The 20,382-nt window shown below is 42.8% G+C and overlaps 1 protein-coding gene across 1 annotated transcript in view; it reads left to right on the forward strand.

Moving 5' to 3' along the window:
- The window catches only part of LOC140848620 (inactive serine/threonine-protein kinase TEX14-like), a 53,145-nt gene that overhangs the window by 30,653 nt on the left and 2,110 nt on the right, over positions 1–20,382 (forward strand). Inside the window, exons 17-27 of the mRNA XM_073232886.1 lie at positions 3,031–3,097; positions 5,293–5,374; positions 7,566–7,628; positions 8,123–8,250; positions 8,858–9,063; positions 10,069–10,165; positions 11,641–11,715; positions 14,315–14,392; positions 15,169–15,268; positions 18,284–18,376; positions 20,262–20,371. Coding sequence (XP_073088987.1) covers positions 3,031–3,097; positions 5,293–5,374; positions 7,566–7,628; positions 8,123–8,250; positions 8,858–9,063; positions 10,069–10,165; positions 11,641–11,715; positions 14,315–14,392; positions 15,169–15,268; positions 18,284–18,376; positions 20,262–20,371 — 1,099 coding nt within the window. The remainder of the gene's footprint in view (positions 1–3,030; positions 3,098–5,292; positions 5,375–7,565; positions 7,629–8,122; positions 8,251–8,857; positions 9,064–10,068; positions 10,166–11,640; positions 11,716–14,314; positions 14,393–15,168; positions 15,269–18,283; positions 18,377–20,261; positions 20,372–20,382) is intronic.

A 20,382-nucleotide genomic window follows, 5' to 3' on the forward strand; every position in this document is an offset into this window, starting at 1 on the left:
AAGGCTAAGGAGGTGCGATGGGGGAGGAGATGGGGGGGAGGAAGGGAGAAGGGCTGTTGTAGGAGAAGAAGGGGGAGTGAAAGGGAGGCTTCTGCGGGGGCGGTGGTTTGCAGGCTAGGAGAACTTGGGAGGGGGCGGGCGGAGGAGGAGGCGGAAAGCTTCGATATAGGGTATCTCCTTACATTTTTTCAGGCGCTGGCAGTAGTTAAAAAGATCGCGAGTGATGTTAGGATCAAGAGTTCCCCCTGCGGGCCATTGGTTGTTATTGTCTAGGGGGTATGTCAGCTAATCTTGGGAGCAATATTTATAGAGAAGTTTTGGTTTTATATCAGGCGTCAGGGAGAGGGTAGCCAGATGCTTAAGCAGGCATTCAAGAGGTGAACTTTCAGGGAGGGATGAGGAGGTTCCCATGGCTAAAGGACAGAGACGGAGACAAACAGGGTAAGACGAACGGAGAGGGAAGCTGACCGCAAGGAGACAAAGGGCGTCCCCGATGATCCTTGGTGGTCTGCGGAAACTCGTATACGAGTCGGAATTTCTTAGGAAGTGTGGGTCATCACCCAGACTTCCCTAAGAAGGCAGAGTGCCAGAGTCACGAGGTACCTAGCGCTAGGAGTTTTCGGTGGACAAAACAGATTTCGTCAGACGGAGAAGAAGGAGGGGGGAGGGAGCGTTCTCATCCGCAAAGGAGTCACCTCATTTATGGCTGTTGGAGGGGGGCGCCTGAGAGTCTGCAGTAGCCGTGAAGGCCTGAGGCGGGGATATATGGCTGTCGGAGGAGGGGCCTGAGGGTCCACCGCAGCCGTGAAGGCCTGAGGCAGGGAGAGTTCCCTCCTCGTCCCGAGCGTCAGGGCCTTGCCGGATGATCAAGGTCAATGACACTGCAATAGCTCGGGGAAGAGTGGCCCACTCCGGGGGGGAAAACTTACCTAAAGGCCAGAGAGGAGTGGTGAGTGTGATGAGCCAGCGCCGGAAAAAGAGGATGAGGGCAAGCTGCTGCTGGTGTCGGGGGGAAGACGGGGCCCAGTTGGGGTGTCCCGTCTCCAGGGTTTCAGCACCAATGAAAGGAAAGGAGCGACACACAGCAGCAATTCACCAGAGAGTTCCGCTTTATTAGGGAAAGGTGCTGGGTTATATAGGAAGGGGCTTGAATTGATTGAGGTGTCACTTCTATGGGGCTGGTGGCTGTTGGCTAGGTGCTGGGATTGGGAGGGGGGCGAGAGGTGATTGGGCTTCAGGTGGCGCCAGCGGGAACAAGGACCCCCCCTCCCAAGAGAAGCCGGAAGTTTGCCATCTTACTGGTGGGGGCCCTTCAGGTAAAAATCACAGTTCAGGCATTCTGCATTGCTTTACTCTTTTAAAATTGTCAAGAAAAAGCTTACACATAAAAGTATATGATGTTGACTTATCAGTGTTTTCATGTGTTTTGAGAAAATATCTGCAAAATAAGATTTTTGAGAATGGCGGGTCATATGCAATTTCTCCCAAAACTATGTTTCTTGTATTTGGACTTTTTTTTCAGCATTTTGACTTTTTTTCAAAACTTTCTTTTATGTTAACTGAATTCACTTACCCTTCTGTGAGGAAGAAAAGTCCTGCTGTCATTTCTTGTGAAGAACTGGTGATCTGTAGAGGCAGGGAATTAGCCCTGGCCAGCCAAGTTTTATGGTGGGAGAACCAGGAGTAGAGGCAACAGTTCAGTGGTGAACATGAGGCTGTCCGGTACACTGGGAATCTGCCTAGCTTTTGTAAGAACCTATTTGTACATAGCATTTTCATTTATAAAATGAAACTCATAGAATTCTCTTATTTATATATGTAACTTCTACCTCACCTCCCCACTAACATGCCACCTTTTTTTTGGGTCTTTTACCAACATGGAAGGTGGGATAGAAAAAAAGGGGGGATAGTAAATGGCGGTTACAACATCTGACTGACAAGAAGAGTTCAGTTATGCATCAAAAACTGTCATTTACACTTGTCTGAACTTCTGAAAACTCAGAGCAATTTTCCATTATTAATCGTTTAAACATTCTTTTGGGTAAAATTGTAACATTTCCAGAATATCTCGCCTGGCTTCAGTACATCTGCATATCAATAGGCATTCAGAGGTGGAAAGAAGTATGGCTTTAGTGCATTTGCCTAATTCCTCAGGGGTGGAGAGAAGCTCATCTCCATATCAGTGGGTAATTACCTGGACAATGAGGTCTTATCTGTACCTGAAAGGAGAGAGGAGGGCCGGTGTTGCTTTTGCTGGAGCAGGAAAGAAACGGCCCCAGACTGCAGTTTGTAAGCAATAAACGGATTTTAAACTTCATTTCTCCCTTTGACTGATTTCGGTTTTTAGAGGTATTTTGCCCCGGGATTTCCCCTCCCCGGACTTAAAATTCTTGATTTTACTATGAGCAAGCAGACTGGGACATTTAGAAAATCTTTAATTAAAAGCTATAAAGTATATATACGTATATATGTACATACATATATTTAAAAAGTATCACCGAGAAAAGCACACAGCTCTTAATTGTACAGCTCATGAACTTTTAGAAGGTGAACACAATTCATGTAACCAGCACCCAGATCAAGAAACATGGTGTTACTGGTTCCCCAAAAGTCCCCCTGGGCCACCCTCCCAATCACTGCCTCCCCCTCAAAGGAGCCAGTGTTCTGACTTCTTTACCCCCATAGAGCAGCTTCATAGTCTGGGCCATTTTTCCAGCCTTCTTTGGTTCTCCTGATAAAGCTCCCAAGAATCAGACGTTTTAGTTGGAAGGTTGGGGCGTGGAGGGGATAATGATACAAGGAAGGGAATAGTCAATAATTCCTCCTCACAGTGGTGGGGTGGAAGAGGGCTTGGTTTGAGAAGGAACATAGAGCACTTAATGTCTGCAAGGCAGATTTGTTCTTTTTCTATAAAAAATGCAGGAACTTTATGAAGATTTTCAAGGTTTAAAAACATCAAGAAATTCTCTCTTGACCTTTCAATGGATATCTTCTTTCAATTAACTCCTTTCTTTGCTCTTTATTTTATAGAGGTCAAGTCCCATAGAAGAGGACTTTGAAGGAATACAAGATGCATTTCCCCAACCTCAAGGCTCCGGTAATAAGCCCTTAGGGCAGATTCCATTGAGTATCACTTGTCTTTACTCTTTGTCAGATCACAGATGTTTAGAGCAGGCAGATCCTTAGAGATAACCTCCTCCAGACCTTTCATTTTACAGACAAGGAAACCTAAGCTCTGTGATGTCCCCTCAGGAGACTGCACCCCCTACCCCTCAGCAGCCTCATGACATCTACACAGCATGATACTTATTCCTCCCCTTGCGTTCTTATACATTATAGCCATTGCTTCTTTTTTTTCCTCTATAGTTTCTCACTAGATTTCGGGCTCCTTTATGATGTAGAGCAGGTTATCTTTGCTGGGTGACCTGAGGAATGTGTCCGAACCACACACAGTTATTTGCCCAAGCCACTAGTTATTGTGACAACAAAAACTGCAATTAGATTCCCATGTCCTTTTCCATCCCAAAAGGTGGAGTTTCACTATTGTTTTCCTATGTTTGCTTAGCATCTTAGCAAAGAGTTAATAACCAATAATGCAGAGCAACATAGATTCCTTCCCCTGGGAGGCCTTGGGTTCTGTATAACTTAGCAACTGCTTTCTGTTATATGGGAAGTTAACCTTGGAAAGCAGCCAGTGTGGCACAAGGTAAGATGTAAGTGGTTCTGATGCAGACATTTAAAACATTGTGCAGTTTTGCTCTTTAAGGGTATGCAGCAGTCTACTTTAAAACCAGAGGTGTCCACCTACCAACCCATGTAGCTGTCCACAGTCATATCTCAGCGTTCTGAACCACGGCAGGGCAGGCTTCAGTTCTGAACTTACTCCCTTTGTCCTGCTGCAGACTTGAACTTACATCTCTAACCTGATTCAGGCCCCCGTCACAGTCAGGAGCATTTTAAGAAGCTGTAAGCTTTTAGATGAAGCTAAATTCTCAGGAAAGTATATATTAAAAGTCCCCAGACCTGGGTCTTGGGCCACCTACTTCTTTCTGTGGAGCCTCTGCCTATGATCACTTTCTCTGTGAGCCTGGCTTACACATAGCCATTTCACTTCTGTTTGGAAGGGGGTTGAGTGGGACAGAGAAATTGTGGGGCAGGAGGGTCAGAAAACCAGGACTAGTTTGACACAAACATGTGGAGTATGTGAAGAAGCCTCTGACTTGGTTTCTTTCTTTTAGCCCTTCTCTTCCCCCTTTTCCACTAGGGCTCTGGTATCTTCCCCATCCACACCAGGTGGTGCAACAGGGCCAAAAATTGGGAATATGCTGGGTTCCAAGCCCAGCTCTGCCACTGATTTTCTTCTGCACAACCTTGGGCAAGTCACTTTACCCCAGGGTTCCACTGTCCCCTCATATAAAGCAAAGGAGAGGATCATACTCTAAAATCCCTAAGTTCTCCCCCAGCTCTCAGTTGTACTTCCTAGGAATTTGTTTCTGCTTTCTAGGTGTTTGTGCTTTCTAGGTATTTAATAGAGGGTCATGGGAAGAAGAACCCCCGTTTCTCCACTGGTAGTATTTCAGAGCTTCTTGATACCTGCTAACCATGGCACCGTTCCGGTGGGCCTCCCACTTGCCCACCAGACTACCTACTCCAAAGGAGTGTCAGGGGGATCATGACAGGGCAGGCTTCTCTGTCTGTCCCCTTCTCTGTAAACCTGAGCAGTACATTGATGAGAGGGAAAATGGATACTGGCCCTGTCTGCCAAGGCCTGCAAAGTATCTTCAGATGCTTGATGCCAAAGAGAAAGGAAGACAGTTGAATTAGCTACTTAGAACTCAGAACGCCACCCCAACTCTTTAAATGGTGTTTGAGGGACAAGAGGCACAGTTAGCACTGTGGGAATGCCCAGCTAATGGTCTTTTCTGTTTGGAATATTTAGTGAAGTTATTGGTTTCAACGCCCCCTGCTGTCTGTTGACAAGAACCAGGTCAGTTCGCCTTCAAATACAAAACATTTGTTCTTCAGAAATAACTGCAAGTATAATTGAAAGGCCAATAAATGACTTGGTTGTATTTAGTGTCAGAATATACTCTCCCCTCTGAGCAAGGAAAATAAACTTTCATGGGCAAAAACCTCTTCTTCTATAGCATTTAGTTCAAACCCATTTAGGAAGCACTTTGTTTATCCAAATCATTTCTCATCCTGGACCAGACCAAGGAAAATTCTCAGGAATGAAAATAATAATTTGGGTTGGCAAACAGTCACTAAAAATGCATTACTTTATATTTTCAGGTGAGGAAAAATTCCAAATGAGAAAAAGTCTTGGAAAGAATGCTGAGATTTTGACTGGGTCTCAATTCCAACCTATACAAATGTATGTGCTAATATTTTATTCACAGTTTGAGACTCAGAGAAGTAATGTTAAATGATGATAATGCCTTGTCTTTGTATATTGTTGTCTTCAAATGTGTTAGCCACAATGTTATAAAAATTAGCTTTGGGCAGCTCAGTTTGTTAAGACTTGTTCATCAGGATTGTGAGGGGTCTGTATGCAGAGTAATCTGTATTCAGATCCTGACTCTGTCTTTCTATCTGTGGGGTCAAGTTTCTCAAACCCTCTCTTCTATTTCCCCACTTGTAGAACAGAAATAAGAATCCTTACTGAGAATGTTGACATAGGGATTAAAAATAATAAAATAATGCCTGGGCATTTATTTGTCTCAGACAATGAAGACTTATGGTCATACAAAAATATAGACTTGAACATTTTTAACAACTTTATTTTTAATAGTCAAAAACTGGAAATGCAGATGTTGTTTAACAAGTGCATGATTTAACATCCATACCATGGAATATGCCTTCTGCAGTGAAAAAGAATGAACTGTTGGTACATGCAACCATCTAGATAAAACTCTAAAGAATATGCTGAGTGGAAAAAGCAATCCAGAAAGTTACTTACTGTATGATTCTGCTTGTATAACCTTCTTGAAATGATAAAATCATAGAAATAAAGGAAAAATGTTCCCAGGGACTAAGGAAGAGGTAGGGAGCGGGAGGGAAGTAGACATGGCTATTGAAGGGCAACATGAGGGATCCTTGTGGTGTTGGAAATGTTCTGAATCTTGACTCTGTCAATGTGGATATCTTGGTTGTGATACTGTTCTAAGATTTGCAAGATGCTACCTCTGAGGGAAACTGGGTAGAGTGTAGTTCTTAAGACTAAATGTAAATATACAATTATCTCAAAATAAAAAGTTCAAAGAAACCAATAAGATGTAAAGTGCCTGGTACAATAACATTCAATTTATTTTCCCCCTAGGCCTCAGTTCCTTATCTATAATAATTATAGTTAGCATTTCTGTAGCAGCTATTATATGCCAGGTATTCTGTTTCATGAAATTTAATTCATATAACAACCCACTGAGGTACATAGTGTTATCTCCATTTTGCCAGTAAGGGAAGCAAAGTTTAGAGTTTTTTTCCCTGAGATTGCACAGTTTGTAAGTAGCTTTATCAGTTAGGATAGGCTAGATTATGCTACATAACAAACAATCCCCAGATTTTGGCGGCTTAAAACAAGAAAAAGTTTACTTTTTGCGCATACTGCGTGTCCATCGTGGGCTGGCCAGGAGTGTTCTGTGCTGTATTACCTTCTGTCAGAGGTCAAGGCTGAGGTAGACTTCATCTTTGTGCTTTCTTGATTGCTGGGGCAGTACAACGGGAGCAAGGTGACTTGCACACTGGCCTTTATATACTGTCTGCCTTAAATGACCCACCTTACCTTCACTGACATTTCACTGGTTAACACAAGTCCTCTGTCCATTTATGTGCCTTAGGAGGGTGAAAAAGCACTGTCCTCCTATGTGCTCAGAAGGAGAAACAAATATTTTAGTGAACAGAATTAATAAAGTTACAACTCAACAAAAAATCCATGCTCTTTATAGCAGTGATCTCACAGGACTATGGCAAAATTAAAAAATGTGAAAACATAGGAAAGGGTTCAATATGGGATCTGGCTTGTAGTTTGTGTTCAACAAGTATTGAAATTGAATCCTAAACAATTGGTTAAAGTAAAAACAGGTTAAATTTGTCTTCAGTATTCCTCTCTGGCCATTTTTTGGCACAGTCCTCTCTTGGGGACTCCTGATGTTTCATGCCAGGAAGCTGTCTCACAGTTGCTAAGGCCCGTGTCTGTACCCCTTGCTCCAGTCTCCAACCACAGCAAAGTTCCTGTGCTCTAGTGGTTTTCACAGCAAAGTTCCTGTGCTCTAGTGATTTTTCGCAGGAACTTCCTCACTGTCATAGATCATCACTGCCTGATTTCAGATGGGCTGGTCCTTAGAGAATACTTATTCGATCTCTGGAGAGGAAATGAAGGCATAGACGTGCCTGAGAAAGTACAGCTGACTAGTCAGTAGCAGCCAGGACCAGTACCCACACTTTCTGCTTCTGAGCTTAGTGCCCTTCCCACTGGTTCTCACCCTGGGCTGATAAAACAGGTCTCTTTTACCTAGTTAGTGTCCTCTGCTGACAGATCCATGGACTTTTCTCACTTTTTCTTACAGTACCGGTGGTGAGCAAGAGGAGACGTTAAAGGAGCCACAAGAGGAAGTGGAAGAGAAAGACATGTAGGGCTGCCAAAGGGTTGCCTAAAGAGGCTGTGAAGTCTTAGTTTTAGGGCAATAGTATTTCCTTGTTTGTCTGAGTTGACATCCTTCCCATTTTTATGTATACATTCAATGTGAGCATGTTTCTTCTTTTACCAAAAAGCTGTAAGATGATGAGATCTAAATTAACAGCATCTTACAGTCAAATAAATACAGTCATAATAGTAATACAAAAATGTAAGTTTTTACTTGAGGTAAACTAAATCTGTTCTCCACATGAATATACTTTGATCTGTGAAAATAAATTTATTTTAGTTGCTAAGATAGTGTTTCAAGTTAGTGTCTCATTATTCTTTGATATTCTCCTTACTCTAAGACATTCTAAGATACTCTCTAACTCTGGCCTGTTGCCAATAAAGATTTTTGTTAAGAGCATCCTTAAAATATACCTCTTAGGAGTACACTGATTTTTCTAAACATCTTCTCTTAATTACTGTGTGCTTTTAATTTTTTAGATCACTGACAGACATTCAAGACCTGTCTAGTATCTGCTATGAACAAGATAGTTCTTTCAAGGAAGTCTCATGCAAAACACCGAAAATGGGCCACGCACCCACTAGTGTCAGCACTCCGCTCAGCCCAGGTAGCCACCTGCGGGAGAAGCATTTGGGGAGAGGAACTAAGAGCCCCTGCCCTATTGACTCTGAGAAGCCAGGCCACAGGAGGAGACCTGGGGGGTGTTTTCTCACAGTGCAGAGGTGTTTCTTTAGGGCCAGAGCTGAAGGGGATAATTCCATGGGAGGACAGTACGGGTGGTGGTGGTTAGTAAGCAGCTATAAGGAGGTCTTTTACTTCAGCAGTAGAGGTGCACAAATGCAAATTCTACTTTGTACTCTAAGCACTATTGAATTTAGTGCAAACATATTGGATTCTCTAGAGTTTGTAAGTTAAAACAGTACCTTGTGCTTAAATATATGTAGTTCTGAGGCCTGCAACTGCAGACAGTACCAAATATCCTCTCTCTAGAGTCCTTACTTCCAATATATTTGTGGTTCAAATAATGTCCCCTTATTGGCCAATAATGGCCAAGTTTAGAGACTGTCATTTTTTTTAATACCTTGAGCTGCCTGTCAGATCAGTGATTCCATTAGTTATTAACAATTTGGAGAATCCTGGTATAGGTATAAAGTTTTGTGTTTTTGTTTTTAAATAAAGGGTTCAGACACTAACTGTCCTCTTTTCTACAACAGGGTCGTGTTCTTCCGTTGCCAGTCAGTATAAAGACTGCCTTGAAAGTATCATATTTAAGGTTAAAACAGGATCTACCTCATGCTGGAACAGTCAGGAATCTGTTCAAACATTGTCTGATAAATTTACAACTGTCCGAGAGAAAGCAGAGAGCCTAGATTCCCTTCTTACTTCCTCTGAAACTCTTCCTTCAGGATTGATTGATCTTGTAAGTAAACCAGTTCTGTGTTACATACTCATGGAGTCAACCCAAAGCTTGGTGTCCAAAATATTTCTCCAAAATCATTTCACAAGGAAAGCAAGAAATAAGCTGGCTCCTTTCTGAGTCTGCATGGTAGGGTGCCTCCTGGGCTTCTCTGCCCTTTTTATCCCAGAGATAATGTTTGGTAATTTCTCTAAAGAGCCAACCTCTGCCATAACTTATGATGCTACCTCACCTGCACTGTTCTGTCTAACCATATTCTGCCTACTTGAGGAGGCTTGAGTTCTTCCTCCTTGAAATCTCCAGTTAGTTCCCTGAGAGTTTTGATTGATCTCCACCTTCTCTGAACTCCTGAACTAGTCATCTGCAGTAAAAAACACTTAATTGTATATTACCTTCTCCTCTGCTTCCCTTCCCCCTGCTGTTCTTTCTTCTCTCTCCCTCCCTCATATTTCATATGTGTAGTGTCTTCAAGAAAACTACAAGTTCCTTACTTGGTACTGCTCATTAAAAACCTATTGACTGGCCATTCTAGAGGCAGACTGACTACTTACTTTGGCCCTTAGTGAAAAATTGGCCTCCTCTTAACTTACTTTGGGCATTTGAATCACAAAAGATTTCACTCTAAAGTACAGACAAAGAATTTTATGCTTGCATTCAACAAATCATTAGTTGGGCAGATTCTGAGTGCCAGGCACCATGCCAGGCCCTCTTCTAGGCATCCAAATGTGGATAAGAAAGACACTGCCATGACGAAGCTCACCACCTAGTGAGAAAGACTGGTGTGATGTAACACAGAGGTAAGACTAGGTATTGTGGAGGCAAAGAGGGGTGAGAAGGCTTTCCAGAGGAGGGGACATTTGAATGAATTTGATTCCATCAACCAAAATGGCTTCTTCCAGCAACGATACACAAGCTTAATCTTGAAAATGTTTGAGCTCATTTCAGTCACGGGCTTCTTTTTTTAGCCCAGTACACATGTCAATTACCATGTTCATGTCTTACCTATAGAAAAGATTGTCTACATTTACTGGGGCTCATTCCTCCAGCACTGCTCAGGCACCGGACTCACCGACCCCTGCCACCCAGAGGAGAAGCCCTCCACAAGGTACCCTGTGTTCACCGTCAGACTTCAAGTCCTTAACAGTGAGCCAGCTTAAGGGAGCCTTAGTCTCATCTTTGATGCTACATGAGAGCCAAACAAAAATGCTATATTTTTGTACTATAAAACATACTCATTATAGAAAACTAGGAGAATAAAGAAGAGCTTAAAAGAGGAAGCTGCCATTTAATTCTACCACAATTTTTTAACCTCTTGTGCTGTTTTGGTACATATCTTTTCATCTTTTTAGAAATATACAAATATTCAGCATAGTTGAGATTATAGTGTATTTGGCTTTGACCTACTTTTTTTCTTTGATGATATGTTTTGAGGATTTTCCCCTCATCAGTAAAAATTACTCCTAAATATGTGTAACTGCTATGTAACTGTCCATTATACATATGTTGCTTAACCATGCCCTTAGGTTAATGATTTATATTGTTTTCCAATTTTTGCACTTTATACAAAAGTCTTTATTTGTACCTCTGATCCTTTCATTACGATGGATGTCTTAGGAGACGATTTCCAATTCAAAGGTTATGAGAGTATTAACAGCCCTTGAGGCATCTGCCTTTGCTACATGAATTTAATGTCTTTTCTCTTTGTCTTCGGTACGATTCTTAGAATCTCCCTCAGGGGGATAGGGATTTTGTAAATTATGCTGAGGGGTTTAGTTAATGTTATAATTGAGCACTTAGAGATTGGCCAAAAGTATCATTGCCCTGATGATCTGTAGAGAAAGTCCTCGCACTTTGTGTTTTGTTCCTTTTGACTGGTCCAGAGCCTCTGTATCCCTCCAACAGCCCCATTCCAGATTGGGCTCCTGGCCTCTTAGTAAGAATTTGTACCTTACCTACCCCAGTCCTTGGAACAGAATTATCCCGGGGGAGGGGCACCGGTCAAGCAGTACTGGGAGAAGAGGTGATACGGGAAAAGATTTGGAGTAAAAGGGGGAGAAAAGCCATTGATCTAATGTAAGAGGCTTTCTTCCTGCTTTTGTTTGTTTCATCATTGAGAAATCCTAAGTCAAATCCATGTGGAGGCCTAGAAAATGCAGATTCAGGTCTAGGAAACTCTTAAGTCATTTTTCATTAGTGTTCTTTTTTGTTTTTTTGGTTTTTTTTTTTAATGGTATCATTTATCATTGATACACAATCACATGAGCAACATTGTGGTTACTAGATTACCCCTATTATCAAGTCCCCACCACATACCCCATTACAGTCACTGTGCATCAGCATAGTAAGATGCTATAGAGTCACTATCTGTCTTCTGTGCTATACTGCCTTCCCCGTTCCCCACCACCACCACATTATGTGTACTGATTGTAATGCCCTTTAATCCCCTTATCCCTCCCTTCCACCCACCCTCCCCAATCCCTTTCCCTTTGGTAACTGTTAGTCCATTCTTGGGTTCTGTGAGTCTGTTGGTGTTTTGTTCCATCAGTTTTTGCTTTGTTGTTCCCTTTATCTTTTTTTAAGAACTAGTAGAAGCCATCTCGCAGTGTCACATCGATGAGCTACCACCACCATCACAGGAGCTACTTGATGAAGTTGGTAAGGGACCTTCAGTACAGAATGTACTCTGTGACCCTATTAGTTACGGCACAATATGGTTCTGTGTCTCAGGTGTGAGCCCTAGTGCAAAAGGCCCCTATAAAAGTCTGATTAAGTGTACAGAATTCAGGAAGGGGCAGTTTTCCAATAAATTGGGCCTCAGATTACTACTAAAGCCTGGCCAGGATCATTGGCCTGTGTCTGAGGTCATTTTGTTACTTAAAGGTTCTATGGGTAATGATTCTAAGAGGAAGTAACATTCAAATGGCTTGTTATGATGAGCTTCTTTTACTAAAGGATTCTTATCTCCTTATTGAACCAAACCAGCCATAGCTTGGAGGCCTGAAGTCTGGCAACTGAGGCCAAGATACCCTATACTTTCAGTTTATTAAAGGTACTGGCATTGTGGATGAGTCACTTTCCCAAGGGTAGAGAAGACAGTGGCACAACACTTGATGAGACCAGAATTTTCCATTTCAGGCAGAGACGCAGAGACTGAGTGATACCAGATCAGTTTTAGTTGTAGCTGGATGGGCTGGCCATGCCCAGCTGAGCTGATGCTGAGAGTGAGATGTGCATGATTTTAGAGGTATTTGGGGCAGGTGGTTTCCTTCGCCAGGAAAGACCTGACTGCTGTCTTCTTGACAGCCTGACTGACCAGCCCCTCACTCTCAGAGGATGTGTCTTACCAGACCCCTGAAAGTCCAATTTTTGGTATAGGACCTTTAGAGAATTTACTGAGGTGCACCACATGGTTTTCAGAGTCTGCAAGGTTTTGTGTCTCATCAGGAAGAGGGAGGTAAGTGACTAAGACTACCTGGTCTGAGTCAGGGGGCAGCTACCGTCCAGACTGTCACAACTGCAGCCCCTGCACACTGGCCTGATGAACTTGGGTGGAACCAGTGAGAGCTGGTAGAACTTCCTTGGTTTTTTTTCTTTTTCTGTAGTCGTCCCTTCTTGCCTCACCACACCCCTCCCCCAGTGCCACAGGGTTGTACAGGTCACAGGGCTGTTGGCTCAGGCTCTTTCCTTCTCTGGAGCTCCCTAAGGCGTCCTTGCACATTCCTCCTCTCCAGTTGCTCTTCTTGATACAATAGCAGAACTGCTGCTTGTGAGAGCAGAGGCTGCCCGCACATGGCCTGCTCGGGAGATTCTCAGTGACATCTGTTGGTTGGTCACGGCTGAAGGCAGCACTTGTAGGCTCCTTTGCAGTTTGACCATTGGGATACTTTTCTTCTGGATCCTGCTTGTCTTCCCTCTTCAGTCACCACATGGCTTCCTCCTGGTAACAGCTTCTTCCCACACACTTTGCCGAAAACCTCCCCCATTTTACATAAGGGAATTATCTGGGCCAGGTTTCTAGGTGAAGTCTGCACTTTGAGATGGGTCAGTAATTTCCCAGAAGGACAGAGGGCAGAGGGTACTTGGGTAGTTTCTCCTCATAATGGGTGCTCCCACCCAATTATTGTATATCATCACTTCTTGTTCCCTCTCGAGAGACCCTTGGGAAGTGACCTGGAGCTGACACCTGCACATTTGGAGGGCCCACATCCAAAGTTGTAGGGGGTAGTGTGCTGGCAAGGGCCTAAAGAGGAGGATCCTTTAGAAACTTAGGATATAGATTATCCTTTTTTATCCTTGGCTAAAAAATGTTTTTTTTTATTTCAAATTATATTAAATGATCTGATGGGGCCCCCTTGATGCCCAGGAGCTGCCTGGTAGAGCCCGTTTCTGGATCGGCACAAAAGGGGAGACCTGTACGTGCACACAACAGGTCCTTGCCAGCAAGCCCAGGGTTCCTTTCTGTGCTGCCTCCCTGCTGTCTCTGCTCTGGGAGCACTTAGAGGAGACCAAGCACCTAACAAATGCAACACAGTGTGCAGAGCTGAGCAGATGCTTGTCATGGTCTATGATCAGTTCTTTAGGAATAAGAAATTATGTAAACATTCTTTGCCTGCTATCTTCCCATAAATTAGGAGAAAATATGAAATATAGGCCAATAGAGATGGGGGAAATTTGGGATTGCTTTGATGTTGTGACAAACTTTGTGGGAGAGTATAAAATAGAGATGAAGAGTACAAATCCTAGAGCTAGCCTGCCTGGATTGAAATCCTAGTTCTCCCTTTTACTGTCTGTGTGATTCTAGGTAAGTTCCTTAACCTGACTTACCTTCATTTCTTTATCTGTTGAACATGAATAACAATAACATGATCAATCTCTCAGGGCTGTTGTGAAGATTAATTGTGAAACATTAATCTTGAATTAGTAAATGTAAGTTAGGAACAGTATCTGCAGATGTTACCTATCATCATTTTTATTTTTAGTGTGTACGGGATTGAATACCCCAAAGCAGCGGTTCTCAAGCTCTATCAGGCCTCAGAATCACCAGGAGGGCTTGTTTAAAACACAAAAATCCCGGACCCACCCCGAGTTTCTGATTCAGTTGGTCTGGGATGAGGCACATGAATACCAAGTTCTCAGATTATAACTGAGTATGCTGGGGCTGCTGGTCTGAGGACCACCCTTTGAGAACCACTGCCCTAGAGGATTGTGTGACATGCGAAGAAGTGAGTTGCTTTCTGCTTTTGCATTGTGACAGAGCGCTTGAAGCAGCAGGAGGCCTCACCCTCAGTGTTGGGCGAGAATGCTGCAAGTCATCCCAGCATAACTGCAAATGGTAAGCCCACTACCCAGATCTTTTTCATCAGGTTCTTGCTGCAGTGCTGTCCACAGCAGCACTGGTACATTTGGGGAGTGTGGACTTTGAGGTCAGGCACAACTCCACCTCAATTCTGACTCCACCACTTTTGTATGGCAACCTGTTTAATGCTCTGAGCCTCAGTCATCCTCATTTGTAAAATGGAGATGATAATTCCTAGTTCATGATGTACATAATAGCTCTATTCACAGTACCTGGTACATTATAAGATACTAAATAAATGTGGGCCCCCTCCCCTTCATAGGGCTCCTGGCAGGATGAAATGAGATAGCATATGTAAAATGCCTGGTATATATTAAAGGATACTAACCTTCCCCACCCAGATTCCTTCCCTTTGGTTCCAACCTAGGAACCTCTAGCAAGTGAGAACAGAGTGGTCCCCCAACGTAAGTCTTTGCAGTATGTTTTCAGTGTCTCTTGCCTCCTCTTTTATGTGCCCTTTATTTTCTCTGCTTTCTCAGTCTCATTGAGAAATCTTTGCACAGGCAAGGTTTCCTGTAGTTTCACCTGGCACCAAAGAGCCCCCAGGATGCCAGAAGCAGCTGCTATGAATACAGGCGCCCTGCAGACTGCCACCTGGTCCCCTGCTCTCCTCAGAAGAGGGGAACCAGTGCATTGCATACTTCAGAGGCCACTGACTAGCCTTACTTTTTTGCACTCCATTTTAAGGCAGGCGTTCTCCATTATTATTGTTGTTGCTGTCTAATACAGTTAAGTCTTTCAACTGTTTTTAGATCGAAGACACTTAGAAGAACAAGAAAGTAACAGTAAAAAAGAAGATAGCAGTTTGCTTTGGACCAAAGAAACTCAGGATCTAGACGAGGACACAGAGAGGTAACAGAAAAGGCTGGGCTTTGAAAGGATTTAAAATACTCTGTTAGTTTGTGTTAGTTTTTCTTCTGATATTGGCAAGTGAGATGGACAAAAAAAATGGTCTTTTTCCTGCTATCCTAATAGGCCCTATTCCTAAAAGGCTTTTTGTTTTGTTTTGTTTTGTTTTAATTTTTAATTGTGATAAAATACACATAACATAAAAATTTTAGGCATACAGTTCCTAGTGTTAAGTACATTCACATTGTTGTGCAGCCAGTCTCCAGAACTTTTATGTCTTGCAAAACTGAAACTCTTTACCCATTAAACAACAACTTCCCATTTCCCCCTCCCCTCAGTCCCTCATAACCACCATTCTACTTTCTGTTTCTATGAGTTTGACTACTCCTGATGCCTCATAAAAGTGAAATCAAACAGTCTTTTTGTAACTGGCTTATCTCAGTCAGCATAACGTCCTCAAGGTTCATCCATGTAGCATGCGTCAGAATTTCCTTCCTTTTTAAGGCTGTATTCCATTGTGTGTGTGTGTGTTTGTGTGCATGCGTGCATGTGCACATGCATGAGGACGCTCGAGCATCACATTTTGTTTATTCATCTGTTGGTGACACTGGGCTGCTTCCTACCTTTTGGCTATTGTGAATAGTGCCGCTATCCACATGGGTGTACACATCTCTCTTCAAGACACCCTGCTTTCAGTTCTTTTGGATATATTCCCTGAAATGGTATTGCTGGATCATATGGTAAATCTGTTTTTAATTTTTTGAGGAAATACCATACTGTTTTCCACACAGCATTTTACATTCCCACCAACAGTACAGAAAGGCTCCAGTTTGTCCACGTCCTTCCCAATACTTCTGTTACTTTCTGGGGCCTCCCTTCCTTCCTTCTTCCCTCCCTTCCTTCCTCCCTCCCTTTTCTTCCTTTCTTCCTTTTCTTCTCTTTCTTTCTTTCTTTTCTTTTTTTGATAGTAGCCATCCTAACAGGTGTGAGGTGATATCTTGTTGTGGTTTTGATTTGCATTTCCCTGATGATGAGCAATGTTGTGCATCTTTCCGTGTGCTTGATGGCTGTTTGTAGATCTTCTTTGCAGAAATATCCTTTTAAGTCCTTTGCTCCTTTTTAATAGGATTATTTGTTTTCTTTCTTGTCAAGTTGTTTTTTGTGTTTGTTTGCTTTTACTACATTTTGTGAGGTTTTGGCTTCATTCAGAACATTTTAGTTAAAAGCTTTGGGAAGAGAATTTTTAGATCTTCCTAGCAAAGTCAGTAAGAGAAAATGGGGGCAGTCATCCCTACAATTCTAGCTAAAAACACAAGGTTGCCTTAAGAAACCCTGTCCCATTCCTGATTTGGAGCTCTCCTTTGACCTGTGTTGAAAGGTAAACCGCTTGAGCTCACCTCCTTTGCCTCCTGCCTTCTCTTGCCTGCCTAGCTGTCGTTCAGGGCCAGGACTCTTTTGAGACAAGGGAGACATACTCTTTGGGCACAAAATTAAAGGAGGCTCCAAAATATGCAGGAGTTAAGAAAAGTGCTATGTTAATGCAATATTTTAAAAAATAAAAAATAATGCAAAAAACCCCTAAATCAAAAAAAAATTTTTTTCCAAAAAAGATCTGAATTTTTAAGTGAGACAGGATCTGGATCTGCCCTTACACCACTTACCTCATCATAATCCTGGTCCTATGGATCCTTAGGGGAGCCCCACAGAATTCTTCCAGCTGCAAATGATAGAACAGCCCACCATGATGCTTAAACGAGTTTGTGTTGCAGAAGAGGCCCACGGGTTGGCAGGTGGGGCAGCTCAGCGATGCCATTTAGGCTCTTTTGATCTTCCTGCTTTGCCACCCATAGCATGTCAGCCTTTATTTTTAGACTTGTCACCTCTGGGTTGCAAGATGACTGTTGTCCACACACCAAGCAGAGATAGAGAGTGGACTAAAGGAATATTTTAGCCCACTCTGCCCCTTTTTATCTGGAAAGCAAAAATTTTCCCAGAAGCCTCTCCCAGCAAATGCCCACTTAACATCTCGTTGGCCAAATGTGATACATGACCACCCTTGGTCACAAGGGAGACTGGAAATTGAGTTTTCGGCTTTTTAGCTGGTATAGAAGAGGAAGGCAAGAGAAAAGAGTGTAACAAAGAACTTTTGGGTAGTGACTCCAGTTCCTGTCGCACTCTTCAAGGGCTGAATTATTTTCTCTAAGGAAGGAAAAGAGTCATGCAGAAGGGAAGGTCTGGGCAGTAGAGGAGGAGACTAGAGCCCTGGGACCTGCAAGGGTGTGGGGAGAAACAGAGAAGATAAAGAGGCAAAGTGGGAGGAAGATAGATTTTTTTAATTTTTAGAAATCTTATGTCTTTAGTGTGTCATGTAACTTCACTCCTTCCATTTCCCCAAAAGACCATCAGTAAAAATCTACACCATTATTCAAGGTAAAAGGAGAATAGCTCACGAAAGCCGGCTTACATTTGGTTATATAAACATAAAATGCTTTGCACATGATCAAAAGTTAACTACTGTTACTGTTGTCTCCTCTATGCTAGATACAGAGAGATGCCCACAGATGCTCAGTCAGCTCAGTCCTTAGCACCAGGCCAGAAGATAGAATAGCTTTTCAGATGGGTGGGATTTTTTAGGCTTTCTGAAAATACATACACTCTCTGCATCCTTTGACCTCACAGGCAGTTCTTCATACAAAAAAGTTGTAGGAATGAGTGTGCAGTTCTAGTGATAGAAATGGACTTAATGACCTAGAATTGAGATAGAGAGCACTGCAGTTTGGGAGGTGGTGCTCTCATGGGCCCTGAGACTTCTTGTCAGGGGCTGAAGGCGGGTTTTGTCATGATTTAAGTCAGATCTAAGTGACCTCTGCAACTCCTGATACACCCTTACCGAGCTTTTGTTTTCCCACGTTAATAGTGAAAGCACAAACTGGAAGGTCCTTTCCCATTCTAAAGCCTCATTGTCAAGGGAGAGGGGCAGTGACTGTTCTCTCAATTCTCTTCACTTACCCTGGACAGAGCTCACTCTACCCTCGACGAGGACCTGGAACGATGGCTGCAGCCACCTGATGACAGCATGGGGCTACAGGATCTTCCTAGGAGCTCTGCAAGGTTATTGTTCACCATCAGAGGCTCGTTTTCTTCTTTTTTGGGAAAGGAGACTAGATTTTAGTTTTTAAAAAATACCTTGACTCCTTGGAGAAAAGTGTCTGGTGTTGGGATCACATTGCTGTAGATTAGCCAGCCCTGACTCCTGTCTGCTCTTCTTCCTCCAGCCACCCTCAGTGCTTTAAATATACATTAGCAGATTGGTATCAGTACGGAGAGAGCCCTTTAAGATGCCGTGTCTTTGCCCTATCACCTTTAGCATTTTTACCAGTCATTTGAATTAAATCAGAAAAGGCATTCTTATCAAATGTTTAGATAACACAAATCTGAGAATGAATGCTTATGTAATGGGTGATAGACTGTACATTCAGAATAGTCTTGACAGGTGAAATTGTTAGATTTTTCTAAAAGATGAAGGTGAGCATTTAGATCCAAAAGTATAGAATGCAGGAGAAGTTTGGACTGGAAGCTGTGACTCACTGTAATTTCATTGAAGGCAGGAAGTGTGTCTTGTTTTTTTATCAGCATAACATCTAGCATGCATTTTGAGACATGGTAAGAATTCAAGAAATTTTCTTGAAAAAGGCATGTTCAGCAACTCCATGAGGCCTCAGTGTGATGCAGTGGCTGACAAAGTCAATGCAGCATTAATGCCGAACAGACAGAAGTGCACTGTCCAGAATAAGGTGATGTCTCATGCTGGCTAGACTCCTAGACAGTGTGGGGCTGCTTTCTGGGCATGATGTTTTAAAAGGGAGATTCAAAGACAGTGGCCACAGAACAGTCAGAGTTCTAGAAACCATGTCATGTGAGAACAGCTGAAGGAGCTGGGGAGGCTCAGCCTGAGAAGGGCAGACGGGCAGAGAATTTGATAGCTACCCTCAAATATCTGAAATATTGTAAAGTGAAGAGAGTCAGCTGACTCTGTACCAGAGGGCAGAGTTAGTGGCTAGAACTGCAGAGTAAGAGATTTTTTTTCAGGAAAGCACAAACTTTCTAAGAGCCATAGCTTTCTGATAGAGAAAACACCTGCCTTTATTCATACTTTATTGGCATCTTCTTCCCACTCAAGCACAGGCTGAATGACTCCTGTCTGAGGCATTTGGACAGAGGTAGGAGATAACCTGAAGGCCTCCTCCAACTCTAGAACTTATGATTCTGTTAGTGGTAAGAGGCTAGGAGGGAAGAAGTCCTTTTTGCCCTAGCCAGCTTTATTTTGTCATTTTACATAAATTTTTTTTGAATATTTACCGAATAAAAAGAGAAGAAAATTCCCTAGAGTGTCGGTTTGGTTCAGCCAGCATCTACTGAGCACTGACAGTGAGCCAAGTCTGCTAGGGGTTCGAGGTGCACAGGGATAGGACGTGTCTGCCCTTAAAGAGCTTACAGTTGAGTGGAGAGATGGTTCTCCTTATTAGCTTGACAAATACGGTCTTAAATCATTAGATACTTCAATTAGGATGTTTCACTTCAGAGAGAGAATTTCAGGAAATGAAGATGAGGTAATACAGGATGGCTGTGAAAAGGATACCAATTAAGTGTAAGTGTATTGCTTGTTTTCTCTGGGACAGTCTAGTCCAGTGGTTGAGAGCAGAGTCTGGACAGACTGCCTGGGTGGGATCCCAGCTCTAGGACTTAGTAGGAATGCAGTTTAACTTCTCCCTGCCTCAGTCTCCTCATCAGTTTATGGGGCTGGTAGCAATAACTACCTGATATAGCTGTGATTAGCATTAAATGAGTTGATAAACATTATGGCACTTGAATTGATGCCTGGCTCACAGGAAACACTCCATGAGTGTGAACTCTTAGGTTGTTTCCTCTGGAGCACAGTCCTGTTTCTCCGGCTATTGTGCATGTGGTTTGATGCTCCATATCATTGTCATTTAAGGGAGACACTTACCAAAGATCAAGAAGTTGGTGAAAAGAAGAGAAAAGGGGAAGAAGGCATCAAGCCAGAGAGAAGGAAATCAGACATTTTTTTAGGAACTTCTGAAGAAGGTATAAATGAA

This window comes from Manis javanica, chromosome 4 (genome assembly GCF_040802235.1).
Source record: "Manis javanica isolate MJ-LG chromosome 4, MJ_LKY, whole genome shotgun sequence".
Lineage (NCBI taxonomy): Eukaryota > Metazoa > Chordata > Mammalia > Pholidota > Manidae > Manis > Manis javanica.